The 16,007-nt window shown below is 44.0% G+C and overlaps 2 protein-coding genes across 2 annotated transcripts in view; one reads left to right on the forward strand and one right to left on the reverse strand.

Annotated features, from left to right (window-relative positions):
* LOC309865763 (olfactory receptor 7G2-like) overlaps positions 1-16,007 on the forward strand; it is a gene marked incomplete at both ends in the record, with an annotated part of 192,481 nt that overhangs the window by 115,707 nt on the left and 60,767 nt on the right. The window lies entirely within an intron of this gene.
* Positions 3,327-4,265, reverse strand: LOC309865730 (olfactory receptor 7G3-like; the record flags this gene model as incomplete). Its single annotated transcript, XM_082732456.1, has 1 exon — positions 3,327-4,265. One exon carries the CDS (start codon positions 4,263-4,265, stop codon positions 3,327-3,329), a length of 939 nt encoding a protein of 312 aa, XP_082588582.1.

The following is a 16,007-nucleotide window of genomic DNA, read 5'->3' on the forward strand; positions in this document are numbered from 1 at the left end:
GACTATGAAATTTGTAGAGTCTCCTGCTTTTTAAAACATCCCTAGAGAGAGACACACACGGGTGAAAGGAGAAACAAAAAGCTGTAAAGACACAGTTGAGACCATGCATAGAAAGTTAGAACCTTGGGGGGAAAATTGGGAATTTGGAGGGTGTGTGTCTGGCTTTGTCATGGGTAAACAAGGGGGTCACCAGTGAGTCTTATCCAAGTCATAGGGGGAAGGGAGCTCTCTGTGGTAAGTAGTTTCTGGACCACGAAAGGGTGGGAGGTGGGGGGATTAACCGTCTTGGTTTTCCAGCAGCACAGATGACGTTGAATATTGTCATTCTCCTTTACATGTTGGTATTCGAACAACAGACATAAATGACCAGTTTTCTCTGAGATGCCTTACCTGTTTTCAGTAATAATAATAATTATTATTATTATTTTGAGCAGGGGTTCTCAATGAGAAGTGATTGGATGTCATAGCTGAGTTTGGGCGGTGAGCTCCTGGCACCTGGTGGCAGAAGCAAGGACGCCGGTAAACATCCCCCAATGTGCAGGACACTCCCATTACAGGTACACTGGGCTCCAAACGTGGTTAGTGCCCAGGTGCGGGTACAGGGGGCATGAACACAAAAAAATCACTGCTTGTCTCTCCTTTGAGAACCAGAGCTCTACATGCTGGGCGGCCATATCTGAAAACCTCTCCTCCTTCGGAGATGCAGGAAGCAGACAGGATCTGAGGATTTTGAGGTGCACCTTGATTTTCCCTTGGAGTTACTGATCATTATTCATATGTTTGTTAACTTGCATTTGAAATAGCAGTTCAGACTTCTAGGATTTTTATATGGAGTTTGTCGAATTTAATTATAAAAATTCAGAAGCAAGGGCCTCTGAGTTTTCGCTGAGAGACAGAAAAGAGCAAGAAGCCAATCTTTTTCTGTAATGGACCATATAGTAAATATTTTAGGCTTCATGGGTCTAAAGAAAATTTTACTTCCCCTCTGCATCTCCTTAGAACTCACACAACCCTTAGAACTCCTGATACCTCTAGCCTCCAAATGTGCGTGTGTTTGTTCCCTCACACTGAATGACACATGTTTTTTCTGGCTACCAGCTGGGTGTTTTGTCATTCAACTTAGTTCTGATTCTATCTACCTGGATAGAGTGTCACATCCCACGAATTAAGGGTTCAGTCCCACAAGACTACCGCTGCCCCATTTGAGAAACCAGTTTCAAGTCCAGATTGTCTCCTATGCTACTGACTGACTGGCTGTAAATCAGAGGGGTTCCCTTGGCCCTCTCCTCAGGTTTGATGAATTTCCTAGAGCAGCTCACAAAATTCAGGAAAACAAATTACTTACTAGATTACTGCCTCTTTTTTTTTTTAATTTTAATTTTTATTTTTTATAAACATATATTTTTATCCCCAGGGGTACAGGTCTGTGAATCACCAGGTTTACACACTTCACAGCACTCACCAAATCACATACCCTCCCCAATGTCCATAATCCCACCCCCTTCTCCCAAGCCCCTCCCCCCAGCAACCCTCAGTTTGTTTTGTGAGATTAAGAGTCACTTATGGTTTGTCTCCCTCCCAATCCATCTTGTTTCATTTATTCTTCTTCTACCCACTTAAACCTCCATGTTGCATCACCACTTCCTCATATCAGGGAGATCATATGATAGTTGTCTTTCTCTGCTTGACTTATTTCGCTAAGCATACGAATGGATCAAGAAGATGTGGTATATATACACAATGGAATACTATGCAGCCATCAAAAGAAATCAAATCTTGCCATTTGCAACAACATGGATGGAACTAGAGCGTATCATGCCTCTTTTTTTTTTTTTTTTTTGCTTTACAAAGAATGAGAATGAATAGCCAGATAAAGAGATATGTAGGGCCATGTCCAGAAGGGTCCCGAGCTGCCGTCCCTGGGCAGCCTGGGGTGGTCTACCCTCCTAGAACATGGGTGTGTTCTTGTTCACCAACCTGGAAGCTCTCTGAACTCTGTCCTTTTAGTTTTTTGGTGGGTTTTTTTTTTTTTTTGTAGTTTTCATTACATAGGTTGGATTGATTGAATTTTTGGTCATTGGTAGATTAGTTCAACCTCCAACACCTGGAGGATGGAGGTTGGAGCTGAAAGTCCCAATCTTCTAACCACTTCTTGGTCTTTCTGGCAACCGGGCTATCTAGGTGTCCCAGAACAGTGACTTGTCTCATTAGCATGCCCAGGACACTCTTATCAATCAGGAGAGTTCCAGGAGTTCTGTGCCGGGAACTGTGGACAAACACCAAATAGTTTTCCATAGAGACAAAAGCCAGCCTTCCATCTGTACAAATTTCCTTCCCACGCCACTCTCAGAGGGCACACAGAACACACCCCAGAAAGTAAGTTCTGTTTGAAAACAGTTTCCTCCATAAAGCCTGCTTAGTAAGGAAATTTAGCTTCGGGGCGCTTGGGTGGCTCAGTTGGTTGAGCGACTGCCTTCAGCTCAGGTCATGATCCTGGAGTCCTGGGATGAGTCCTGCATTGCTTCTCCCTCTGACTCTCTCCCCGCCCATGCTCTCTCGCTCAGTCTCTTGCTCTCTCAAGTAAATAAATAAAATCTTTTTAAAAAATTTTTAAAAAGAAAGAAAGGTAGCTTCAAACATGATAGCATTGATTTAATAATCAAATGTAATATTACTCGGCCCATTTTATAGATGTTGATGTGAACTCAGAGAGTTAAGTTAGTTAATAAATGACAGGCACTAAAACATGGGACTGTAGGACTTAATACAAAATCTGACCTGAAATGTGGAGAGCCATGCAGCAGAAGCTGGGAGTCACGTACTAGGCGAGGCTTGAGGAGAAGGGCAGGTGAATGTTTATGTGGGAGCGCTCCAGGCAATGCACAACCTGTACTGAAGTATCGGGACTAGGATAAGATTAACCAGGGACCATGGGAACGGCACAAAAACAGAGTGAACAATAAGTTTCGGGGGCTCACGTCAGTAGGCACGAGCTCCCCGCATGATCTGGATTGAAGTCATCTGTATCCCTTCTGATTGGATGTTATAGTAGTTGTGTTATGTGGTGATTGGTTACTTTCTATCCACTGTATCCTATAACTTGGGGCTGTAATCGGTGTTCGGGGTCCCGGGGCTGAAGATTGAATAAAGAAGCTTGCCACTCACCTCGTCTGCGGGTCGTTCTTGCGGGTCGAGAGCGACACTGAAAGTCATGATTAACCAGTTTGTTAGAATTTAATTAGGGGGAAGTCAGAATTTCTAGCATACGCAGTATTTCATTCCCTTTTAGTCCTTCCAGAAACCTATACCCAAGCCAGATGACAGAATCATGAAAAGGAAGGTGTCGCAGAGATGAGTTTCCTCAAGGCTCCCTTCATGTCCCTGTTCCTCAGGCTGTAGATGAAGGGGTTCATCATGGGCGTAATTACCGTGTACATCACTGAGGCCACTGCTCTCCTCCTGGAGGAGACCGAAGCTGCAGAACTAAGGTAGACTCCAACACTAGTCCCATAGAATAAGAAAACAACAGACAGGTGAGACCCACAGGTGGAAAAAGCTTTGAACTTCCCACCAGTTGATGGGATTCTCAGGATGGAGGAGACAATTCGAGTGTAAGAGAAAATTATCCCTGAGATGGGACCAACCCCCAACAGGTTGGTCATGAAATACACCAGAATGTTATTGGTAAGAGTGTCAGAACAGGCAAGCTTGAGGATCTGAGCAAGCTCACAGAAGAAGTGGGGGATTCGCAAGTCTGTGCAGAAGGACAGTGGCAAGACCATCAGACTGTGGAGCAGGGCATTCCCAATGCTCATGAGCAAGGAGAGAAGAATCAGCAGGCCACAGAGGCGGGGGTTCATGATGACCGTGTAATACAGAGGACGGCAGATGGCCACATAGCGGTCATAAGCCATCACAGTTAGCAGTAAATTGTCCATACATAGAAAAACCATGAAAAAATACAGCTGAGCGAGGCAGCCTGCGTAGGTGATGGCTTTGCTCTCCGTGTGGATGTTCAGCAGCATCTTGGGGACGATAGTGGAGGTTAAACAGATGTCAACAGAGGACAGGTTGGAGAGGAAGAAGTACACGGGCGTGTGGAGGTGCGGGTCAGAGCTGACCGCCAGGATGATGAGCAGGTTCCCAAACACAGTGATCAGGTACATGGAGAGGAACAGCCCGAAGAGAAGGGGCTGCAGTTCTGGATCCTCGGAAAGTCCGGTGAGGAAGAGTTCTGATACTTCTGTCTGGTTTTCTGATTCCATATGGCAGACGTGTCTGCTGAGTTAGAGACACGAGTTAGTGACAGTGAAACAGACACACAGGCATCCCTTGTTGGAGAGAAGTCTTTTATCTATTGCTTTAAAATATTTTAATATTTAGAGGCACCTGGGTGGCTCATTGGGTTAAAGCCTCTGCCTTCAGCTCGGGTCATGATCCCAGGGTCCTGGGATCGAGCCCCACATGGAGCCCCACATCGGGCTCTCTGCTCAGCAGGGAGCCAGCTTCCCCCCCAATCTCTGCCTGCCTCTCTGCCTACTTGTGATCTCTCTCTCTCTCTGTCAGATAAATAATAAAAAATTTTTAAAAATCTTGTAATATTTAAACAATTCTTCTCATCAGGTTCCTTTATCCTTTCTTCCCTCACCAAGGAAATTTTGAATGACTTCTATGTATCACCCATTTTTCTAATTCTAAAATTAAGAATGAGAATAAGTGCTGTTTTATTATTTTTTTAAGGAACTATCATGCCTGCATGCCAGTTTAAGATCTAGCGCTAAACTCTAATGGTTTCTTCAAACAATTAAACCTTGTTAGACAACTTTACTTTCTCAGAAAATCTTAACTGTGTAGGTAACTCTGAACTGGGTCTGCTCATAATTGCCAATCTCCGGTAATCCTGGAAATTAAAATCTGACATTCTCTTCTGCCTCAAGAGAGACAGAGCAAGAGAGGGAACACAGCAGGGAGAGTGGGAGAGGGAGAAGCAGGCTCCCTGCTGAGCAGAGAGCCCAATGTGGGGCTCAATCCCAGGACCCTGAGATCATGACCTGAGCTGAAGGCAGAGGCTTAATCCACTGAGCCACCCAGATGCCCCTAGTATATTCTTTTTTTTTTTAAATATTTTATTTACTTGGCAGACAGAGATCACAAGTAGGCAGAGAGGTAAGGTGGCGGGGTTGGGGGGGAAGCAAGCTCCCTGCTGAACAGAAAGCCCAATGTGGGGCTCGATCCCAGGACCCCAGGATCATGACCAGAGCCAAAAGCAGAGGCTTTAACCCACTGAGCCACCCAGGCACCCCTATATTCTGTTTTTAAAAAAGATTTTAGTTTGAAGTAATCTCTACTCCAGTGGGGCTCAAATCCGCAAACCCATGATCAAGGGTTCCATGTACCAACAGGTGCCCCTATAGCATATTTCTTTTGACCGATTTTTTTCTGAGTAGCCATTCTCTAGGATATGTCCAAATAGCAATGGTTTTGTAATTATTCCCCACCTTCCAAGTACTCTTGAGTGCATTTGATTTTGTGCATCTTTACAGAGCAATCTTCCCACGAGGGCCAGCAGAGGTCTAGCACAATCTTGCAGGATTCTTCAGTGACATTCTGAAATCCATGAAACCACCAAGTCCTCAATGGCGTTCAAGTCCCTTCATTATCTGGCCCCTGTAATAATTACAGATGGGATGATGTACTCCCAGCAGCTGCCACCTCGTAAAAGCGACACTCCACCTCACCGCTGAGTCAAGAAATCTTCAAGAGTGAGTAATTCTAGGCGCTGGTATGCTGGTTTGTCATTACTGACAAACCTGTATCGTTTCCTGCTCTCATCAGAACCAAACTCTCTTAGGAAGGATCCATATTCATAATAGAAGTACAGGGAGGATGGAATGTGCAGAGTCTTGAGAGACCAGAGTGGGTAAGTGAGCATTTTTTCTTCTGCCCTCAGACTGGTCTAAGTTGGGGAGAGAACTGTTTAACCAGCCAGTGCTAACATCCAGGCCACTGGACAGGATCACAGTCCGCAGGATGGTTTATGAAGCAAGGGTGGCAGGGCAGTTCATGAAGAGAGAAGCCGACAAAAGTTCAAAGGACATTTATGTCCTTCAAATGAGTAAGATGCTCTATGCATTAAACAAGAAAAGGTCTCAGTGCTAGGGACATAAGAATACTCCAGAAATATTGGCTATAATTATTGCTATTGTTGTTATTTTTATAAATAACAGTATAGTGGTTATAGTAATTTTTACACTTGATCTTAGCCAAAAGGCCAAGACGCAATGTAGTAGTCTTTATGGAGAAGAAAATGTTGAACTTGGTTTAGGATATTCCCTTTCCCTTTGATTTCCTGACACACAGACTGTTACCTTTTTCAACAGCGACTATTGCAGAAACATGAATGGAGGTTATACATTTGGGAAACTTAAAAATGTGCAAAAGAGTCTTTATAATTCTTCTGTGTTAAAATGTTGAAGGGTTTCATAAAAAAATATTCAATAGTAGAATTGCCATATGATTTAGCAATTCCTAATCTGAGTATATACTTGAAAGCATTGAGATTAGGGTCTTGAAGAAGATATATTTGTTCATCCATGCTCATAGGAGCATTATTCACAATGGCCAAAATGCGGGAGCAACCCTACGGTCCACTGATGAATGGATAAACAAAATCTGGCATATCCATACAATGGAATATTAAATATTATTCAGGGTTGGAAAGGAATGACATTCTGACACCTGCTACAACATGAATGAACTTTGAGGACATTATGTTAAGTGAAATAAGCCACTCTCAGAAAGATAAATACCGGTGGCGCCTGGGTGGCTCAGTTGGTTAGGCGGCTGCCTTTGGCTTGGGTCATGATCCCAGGGTTCTGGGATCGAGTCCCACATGGGGTTCCCTGCTCAGCAGGGGGCCTGCTTCTCCCTCTCTCTCTGCCTGTCTGTGCCTACTTGTGATCTCTCTCTGTGTAGCTCTCTGTCAAATAAATAAATAAAAATCTTTAAAAGAAAAAGATAAATATTGTATGATTCCACTTCTGTGAGGTCCCCAGAGGAGTCACATTTATAGAGACAGAAAGTGGGATGATGGGTGATGGAGCTGTCAGAGGGGGATAGAGAGTCAGTGTTTACGGGGGACAGTTTCAGTTTTGCAAGTTAAAAGAATTTCTGGAAATGGATGACGGGGATGGCTGTACAACGTTGCGAATGTACTTAATACTACTGAACTGGACACTGAAAAATGGTTAAAACGGTACCTTTTATGTCATGTATATTTTCTATGGTTAGAAAAATAAGTTAATTAATACAAAACGTTGAAGAAACCTTTATCTGATTTAGTTCATTATGCTCCTGTCCTTCATGGTGCTTTGAGAAATCAGCTGCCCCTCATTTCTCACACTTCACGGATGTTCTTAGGGAACACAACGCCAGGGGCAGATGGATGAAATAGGCAAAGGGGAGGAGTGCCTGGGTGGCACAGTCGGCTAAGCATCCGGCTCTTGGTTTTGGCTCAGGTTATGATCTCAGGATCCTGGGATTGAGCCTGAGTCAGACTCTGCACTCAGCAGGGAGTCGGTTTGAGATTCTCTCTCTCCCTCTGTTCCTCCCCACACTCCCAGGCACTCTCTCTCTAAATTTAAAAAAAAAAAAAAAAGGCAAAGGAGATGAAGAAGTACGAGCTTCCATTTATAAGAGAAATAAATCATGAGGATGAGGAGTACAGCATAGGGAATATAGTCAATAATACTGTAATAACTTTGCACAGTGGGAGACAGTGACTACACTTACATGGTGTGAGCATTTTTTAACATATATAATTGTCAAATCGCTGCGTCATACACTTTAAACCAATGTAATATTGTAGGCTGACTATATTTCAATGAAAAAAAACCCACACAGATCTCTCTTCCCTACCCAAGAATTTCCAGCTGACTACGTGTGGGGTGGAGCCCTAGTATTCACATTTCTAATGAGTTACCAGGTGATGCTGATACAGTTGGGTGGAGGGCCGGGAACCACACTTTGAAAACCATTGCTGTGGAAGTTTCTAAAGCACGGTGTAGAATGAGCCCATCTGGATTCAATCCAATCAAAGCCAATTTAGGAAACCTATAGACATGCTTGAGGTTTTGTTAGTGTGTTTCTTTCTTTTTTTATTTTATTTATTTGACAGAGAGACACAGTGAGAGAGGGAACATAAGCAGTGAGAGAGGGAGAAGCAGGCTTCCCGATGAGCAGGGAGCCCGATGTGGGGCTGGATCCCAGGACTCTGGGATCATGACCTGAGCCGAAGGCACTTAACTGAGCCACTCAGGCACCCCTGTTTCTTTCTTTCTTTCTTTTAAGATTTTATTTATTGGGGTGCTTGGGTGGCTCAGTGGGTTAAGCCCCTACCTTCGGCTCAGGTCATGATCTCAGGGTCCTGGGATTGAGCCCCACTTTGGGTTCTCTGCTCAGCAGGGAGCCTGCTTCCTCCCTTTCTCTCTCTGCCTACATGTGATCTGTCAAATAAATAAATAAATATTTTTAAAAAAGGATTTTATTTATTTATTTGCCAGAGAGACAGAGAGAAAGCACAAGCAGGGGGAGAAGCAGGCTCCGTGCTAAGCAGGGAGAATGACGCAGGACTCGATTCCAGGACGCTGGGATCATAACCTGAACCAAAAGCAGATGCTTAACCAAGTGAGCCACACAGGCATACAGAGCTTTCATTTTTTATGTGCATAATAGAAATGAGAATATAGTATCAACATTCCAGGAATGCACATAAGAAGGAAAAAGCAAAGTACATGTCTGAGTGTCTCATATTATTATGAGTGTCTCATACTTGTTTGCTCATATTATGTATATTACTATCACTGGAACTTGAGAAGATCCTGACATGATTCCTCCCTTTGAATGGCATGTATTGGAGGGTGTAGGGGAAAGGGACAGGAAGATAAAGGAGCAGCAGGAGGAGGAGAGAGAACAAATATGGGGCAACACCCCTGAGTTATGAGGGAAGAAGACCATTTTGAAAATTCTACTACAACTCTTAAGTGGCAAGTAGACTGGGGAGACTGGCCTCCTTTCCTTGAATTTCAGTGCCTTCCTCAAAGGATTGGATTTAAAACTAGAAATGTGGGGAGAGAGCAGAAAGGTCCCCTCCTATTCTACCAGGGAGAGAAAGTGGTGCACTGGAGCAGCCTGGCATCTTCAGGTGAGGAAAAGGTGTCAGCAGAGACAGCAGCAATTGTGAATCCAGAGTCCGAGGACTTGGAAATACGCCAAGTAGTTAGTGAAAAATCGGGAGTGCCTTTATGAGACTGACTCAGGACCTTCTTTGGAGTGCCTTTAGACAACTATTCCACTCTGACCATGCATCAGACTCACCTGAAGGGTTTCTTAAAAACTGGTTGCTGGGCACCTCCCCAGATTTCAGCATATCTAGGTGAGGACTGAGAAAGTGTATTTCAAAGAACTCCCCAGGTGAGCATACTTCAGGTGAAACCAGCTGCACCATTTTCAGGTCCTGGGGCAAAATGAAAATGTAGGACCCCCTAGTTCAAAAACTTCAAGACTGTGACAGCAAAGCATTAAACCAAGAGTGGGGTTCCCTGTGACTGTCCATGTTGTAGATATATGAACCCAGTCCTGGCTGCTAGTCTGGGGACAACATTTTGAGAACCACTGCTTTAGCCTTCCTACTTAACCTAGGACTACCCCTACATGGGAATAATAATAATAATAGTAAATGGCCCCTTTTCTCCAGAACTTACAGGGGATTTCTGTATCTCCAGGATGGTCCCACAGAAGGCCCCAGGAGTTGAGTTTCTTTCCAGGATGTAGATGTTGAAGACAAGTTGGCCTTTGAGAAGTTCAAGGAGATGGTCTTGTGTGGAGTTTCTGGACAAGAAAATTCTCTAAGAAGTGATGTGGTGTCTTCCTCCCTGGTCTGGTAGGTGCAAGATTGTGTTGATAGGGGACAGGGAGTCTATGTACATTTTTTTCCTGTCCCTAGAGGCCTCATTTCCAAAGCTCCTCATTAGCCAAATTATTCTCTCTCTTTCCTTTTTAGATATTTTATTTATTGGAAAGAGAGAGAGAGAGAGAGAGAGTGCAAGCCTGCTCAAGTGGGGGAGGGGCAGAGGGAGAAGGAGACGCAGACTGCCTGCTGAGCCTTGAGCCCCATGCGGTGATCAATCCCAGGACCCTGACATCATGACGGGACTCAAAGTCAGATATTTAACCGACTGAGCCACCAGGTGCTCCCAGATTGTTCTCTCTTCATTCTGCTCCCGCAGCAGAAGGCGGGAAACTGCCGGCTTGCTAATTACCTGACAGGGCGTAATGCATTTGCCCTTTCCTTCTCCTGCCTCTCCTGTGTTCCAGGATTAGAGCTCACAGTCCAGGGCTGATGAAGATGCTCACAATCAGAGAAGGTTACCATTCATCATGTACCACTCCCCTTTCCAGGAGGCAGTTTCCCGAAGCCCAGTCGTTCCTGATTGTCTTCATGGTTCTTGCCGATACCCTTATTGACTTGAAAGCATCTCTTAATTGGCAACGTTTAACTTACCACAATCCTAAGCAATTTTTTTCCCTAAGCAAATGTTTTGTGAGTATGTGTTGGCAATATATATTTTTTATAGGTTCTAAAATATGTAGTATTTAAAATAAAATATGTAGTGTTTAAAATGCTTTCTGCATTCTATTGTGGAAACACTAGTGATGGCATCTCCAGATTTTTGCCTTAGCAGCACCTGCTTGACTCTGGTCCTAGGCAAGGGTTCTTGATTTGGGGCTCTCCTGCATGGTGGCTAGTCATTGATGGCACTCACCTACAACCGTACAGAGATGCGGGATTCCCGCCATTGTTCGAATAAAGCCCTCTTTGTGCTGTAAGCTCCAACTCTGAAAGAACAAGGACTTGCCATTTTTTGCTCACCATGACCCAAATAAGAGTCGATTAAATATTACTGGTATGAGCCAAGAACTTGTCTCAACCTATGAGGTAGGTGCCATTTTTATACCCATAACAGAAATGAAGAGACCAGTGGTAAGAGGCAATGTTTTGCTGGGAAGTTGGTAAAAAGTTCTCATTTGTGACAGTGGTGGGTTTCTGTAGTGTAAATTCTCCTCCCATGATTGCATTCCACTAGTGGGGAGTCGTTGAAGGTAGGGTTGGAAAAGGACTGAGTGGTCAGCTCTGCAGAGGAACTTGGCTCCCCCATGAGAGGGAGTCTGTCTTCTGCCAACTCTCCAAGCTTGTTCATGCCTGAAGACCTTTGTACTGGCATTTCTCTTTGGAAATGTCTTCTCCCAGGTTGTCCCCATAGTCGGCACTTGTAATTCAGGTTGATAAATTTATTTTCAAAGGGTACTTCAAAATTAATATGGAAAGACTTTTTTCTTTTTTAAAATTTTTTTATTTATTTTTTTATTTGACAGAGAGAGAGAGTATATGTGGCAGGGGCAGAGGGAGAAGCAGACTTCCTGCTGAGCAGGGAGCCCGATGTGGGCTCGATCCCAGGACTCTGGGATCATTACCTGAGCCAAAAGCAGACACTTAACTGACTGAGCCACCCAGGTGCCCCCGAAAAGACTTTCTTAAGACTTTCTCTTGCGACGGGAAGACATGCAAAGTTTATGCCACAATGGGGGAGGAGTGGGTGAGCAAAAGTTTAATAGGCAGAGAGGCTGGTAGCTGGGGAAAGGGAAAGAAGCCTGTGTCTTGAAACTCAACGGCCTGCATTAAATATTGCACTAACAGGAAAGTTGAGGTAGGAAGGTTCACGTGTTGTGGGCTGTGGGAATCTGGACCTGATGTGGATGAAACAAGTTCACAGAAAATTGAGGACCCAGATGTCTCTGTCAATTTGGCCTAAATTACGTCAAGCAGGAAGTGTGATCAGTCTTGTCAAGGTCTCAGCTGCAACATTAGCTCCTCAAAGGGAGCCTGTGTTGTGTCAATTATAACTTATTTAAAAAAAAAATAAAAGCCCACAATTGCTAACTAGGGAAATAAGAGTTCTGTCTTCACCTACACTAATCACTCACTATTCCTTTACCATTTACTTCTCTTTAAGCCGTTGTCATTGTGGAAGCTTTCTTACTTGATTTTTCTGTATAATTGTGTGTGGTTTCTTCTACATTCCTGATATTTAGAATCGTGCATGGTACACAGTAGACGCTCAATAAATATTTATTCAATGAATGAATGAATGTATGAGCGAATGATAAAATACCCTGCAAAATGAAGCAATTTAGACTTTCGTAGGCAGGGAATCACTCTACTGAGATTTCTGAGTCCTCGTATTTTTCTGGATATTTAGGAAATACCAAGTAAGTGGAATTAAGGTCATCAGGGCATACTCTTTGGTTATCAGTACCCCTATCCAAAGTGCACTACTTAAGTCTAATTGAGGAGACCAGGGTGTGTCTTTTAATCCTTTTGTCCTTTCAATTGCATTACTAGGAAAAGGCAGTGACCTTGTGTGCTTCTCCAGACCAGAAGCATGGTATGGCTCAGGAATTTGTGAACAGCCATCTGGCTCAAACCCTTACCTTGCTCACATATGGATTTCTGTGTGTCTTGGTGAGTAATTGTGGCGGGGGGTTCTCCTCTACCCTTTGCTTTGTAAGAGAATTTTTAATTTACAGAATGTTTGCTCTTTTTTTTTTCTTCTTAAAAGGTTTTATTTGTTTACTTGAGAGAGTGAGAGAGAGAAAGCATGAGTAGGGGGGAGGGGCAGAGAGAGAAGCAGGCTTCTCATTGAGCAGGGAGCCCAGTGCCTGACTCGATCCCAGGACCCAGGGATCCTGACCTCAGTTTAATGGACTGAGTCATCCAGGTGTCCCAGAGAGTTTGCCCCTGACTGTGGGCATCAGGGTACACTTTGTGATTGGGGTGTTTTGTGAGATGTAATTTTTCAGTTCTTTATGTTGGGTAGGTTTTGTTCACAGGGTATCAGGATGGGGAATGTATTACCTTGTGAGTTCTGTTACCAGCTTTGTTCCTTTCAAATGAGCTCAACTAAAATTACAAACTCACCACTTTAAAATCAAGAGATTGTAGAAGAAGTAACACAACTTCATTAAGAAGTTAATGAAATTGGAGTTGAATTGACTACACGAGATGAGTTTTGTCTAGTGTTAATGAGATACATGTTTATTTTCCCACAACCAGATAAAATATAATGGGCAAATTAGGTATCAACTTCGATTTTAAATACTAAGGATTTGGCCCAAAAAAAGTAGTCTTTTATAGAATTTGAAGCCTTGTTTACTTAGATAGAATTCATCTTATTTTAAACTCCATAAACTTCATTGTTTTTATCTTTTATTGTTACATAGATGTCAGTGATTCTTATCATTTAGTGTGTTCACACTACAAGGTTTTGGGGCTGTGTTTTTGCATTTTTGTTGCCTGTGTGGGCCACAGATAGTTACTTCTTGCCTACGCTAAGCTTGTTACTGTTAGCTCAGTCCCACAGGACTAAGCAAGCAAAATTAGTAAGGGTGTGCTCCCCGGGATTGTACAGTCCAGCCATTAAGTGTGATAAATGATAGCTTTTGGTGAGATATTGTAAATCAAAGGATGCCGGGGGAGGACTTGATCTGAGCTTCATAAAGCTTTTTGGAAAGAAGAGATGTTAAAGCCACAGTGTTAGAAATAACTAGTGTAGGGACGCCTGGGTGGCTCAGTTGGTTAAGCAGCTGCCTTCGGCTCAGGTCATGATCACAGCATGCTGGGATCGAGTCCCACATCAGGCTCCTTGCTCGGCAGGGAGCCTGCTTCTCCCTCTGCCTCTGCCTGCCATTCTGTCTGCCTGTGCTCGCTCTCTCCCCCTTTCTCTCTCTGATAAATAAATAAAATCTTTAAAAAAAAAAAAAAAGAAATAACTAGTGTAGAGGCTGCTTTTAGGCAAACAGGCTTGAGCGATGGAACCCAGAAAGGGTCACCATGACCCCCTGGCTGAAGGCAGGCCCATCAGGCAGCCCACCTCAAATTATCCATAGGCCCTAACTTACCAATGGGCAACTTATAACCAGACACAGTTCCCAGAAAAGGGAAGATGCCATTTGTTGCTGTACTTCTTTACCTTGCCCTTTTAAGGATTAAAAAAAAAAAAAAAGATTTTGAGAGAGAAATATAGTGAAAGCGGGGGCAGGGAGAGAGGTTATGGGGGGGGGTGTGCAGAGGGAGAAGCACACCCCTCACTGAGTAAGGAGCCCAAGGTGGGTTCCCATCCTGGGACTCCAGGATCATGATCTGAGCCAAACGCACATGCTTAACTGACTGAGCCACCCAGGTGCCCCACAAATATTTTTTTTTTAATTTAGAGTGTGTGGGAGTGGGGGGAAGGGCAGAGGGAAAGGGAGAGAGAAAAGCTGGAACAGACTCTGAGCGCAGAGCCAGATATGGAGCTCATCTCAGGACACTGAGACCATGACATGAGCTGAAATCAAGAATTGGGCACTCAACTTGACTGAGCCACCCAGGCACCCCACCTTCCCCCTTTAAAAACAGCCCTCCTCACTGCCTCACTGCAGACAGCCTCTCTCTGCGGTCCTGCCTGCTGTCCCTTGTGTATTCAATAAACTTACATCTCCTTTGTTCCCCTTCTGAATCCTTTCACCAAGTATGCCATGGGCTTCTACCCAGTCATCCCTCACATTTGAGGGGCTCCACATCTGATTTAGACACCACAGCTAGGCAGTTAGCTGGTATGTGGTGGGCCATGAATGGGAAGAGCATTTTAGCAGGTTTGCTCTTCCCATGCAAAATGCCTGGGGCAGCTAAGAGCTTGGAGTGTTCTGGGAACTGAGCAAGACGGGACTGGGCTGAAAACAAAGCAAGAGAGGAAGAAGGTGAGCTAGATGGTCTGGTTTCCAACCTTGAAAGCAAGATAAGGGTTTAATGCTAAGGCTGGTAGGAAGCCATTGTGAGCTGGGGTGACCCACGGTTGGATTGGTGTTTAGCTTAGAGCTAGGTGCATACTGAACCTGGAGGGCAGAAGGACAAGTTTGAGGGAATGGAGATAAGATTAAGGGTTAGTAGTAGGGGTTAGGAATGGAGGATGGCAATCTAGACTCTTGGTTTCATTTTTTTTTTTTCAATGGCTGTTGGGCCAAAGGGAGAGAAATGAAGGATTCTGTTAGATTTTGATTGCAGCCCAAAGAGGCCACACGCCCTTGTCAAATGGTTAATCTTGTTTCAATTAGTTGCAGCTGTAGGGTGGGATGAAGGGTGGGATACCAGTAATCCCTTCTGCCCACTTTGAATAGCCGGGTAACTCCCATGCCTTACCAAGTGTGCAAATGGTTTTGTTGGGGGAGGGGAGGAGGAAGAGATAAGTTCAGTTTTTTACATTTCTATCGGTCTATGAAAATTTTAGATGACAGTAATTAAAAAGCAGCAGGATATAGGCCTTAAGCATTAATTTGAGGTCCCTCACTGGAGATTTGGGTGTTACCAGCATAGAGATGAAAATTAAGTTCAGGGGGATGTATAGATAGAGAAGACACACAGTGCGGCAAGAAGTAGGGGCCAAGATTTACCCTGGAGGATAGTCTTGCTGAGGTGAACGGGAGGGTAGCGAGAGCTGTAAGGTGTGGTCACAAAAGCCCAGGGAAGAGAATAACTTAGAGAGTATACAATAGAATTTCTCTGAGGGACCAACTTAGTCAAAGACAAGTGTATTTACTGGATTAACTCTCATTAATTCTCTCAAACCCATGGCAATCTTGGCAGAGGGGTGAAGGGGGATAGTGGGGTGCAAGCCAGGTTGGAGTATATTAAGGGAGGGGAGGAATTGGGAGCAGTAGGAGGGTAGACGACTCTTGAGAAGTTTGGTGGTAAAGAGGAGATAGCAGTAACCAGAGGGTAAGTGGAACACGAGGTATTAATTTGTTTCAAGATGGGAGAGATTTATTACGTTTATATTATGCTTAAGTATTAGAGGTGTGTATACAGTGAAGTAGAAGTTGATGGGGGTTTCCCAAAACTGAGTTCACCTCGT

The sequence above is a fragment of the Mustela nivalis genome (assembly GCF_964662115.1).
Source record: "Mustela nivalis genome assembly, chromosome: 1".
Lineage (NCBI taxonomy): Eukaryota > Metazoa > Chordata > Mammalia > Carnivora > Mustelidae > Mustela > Mustela nivalis.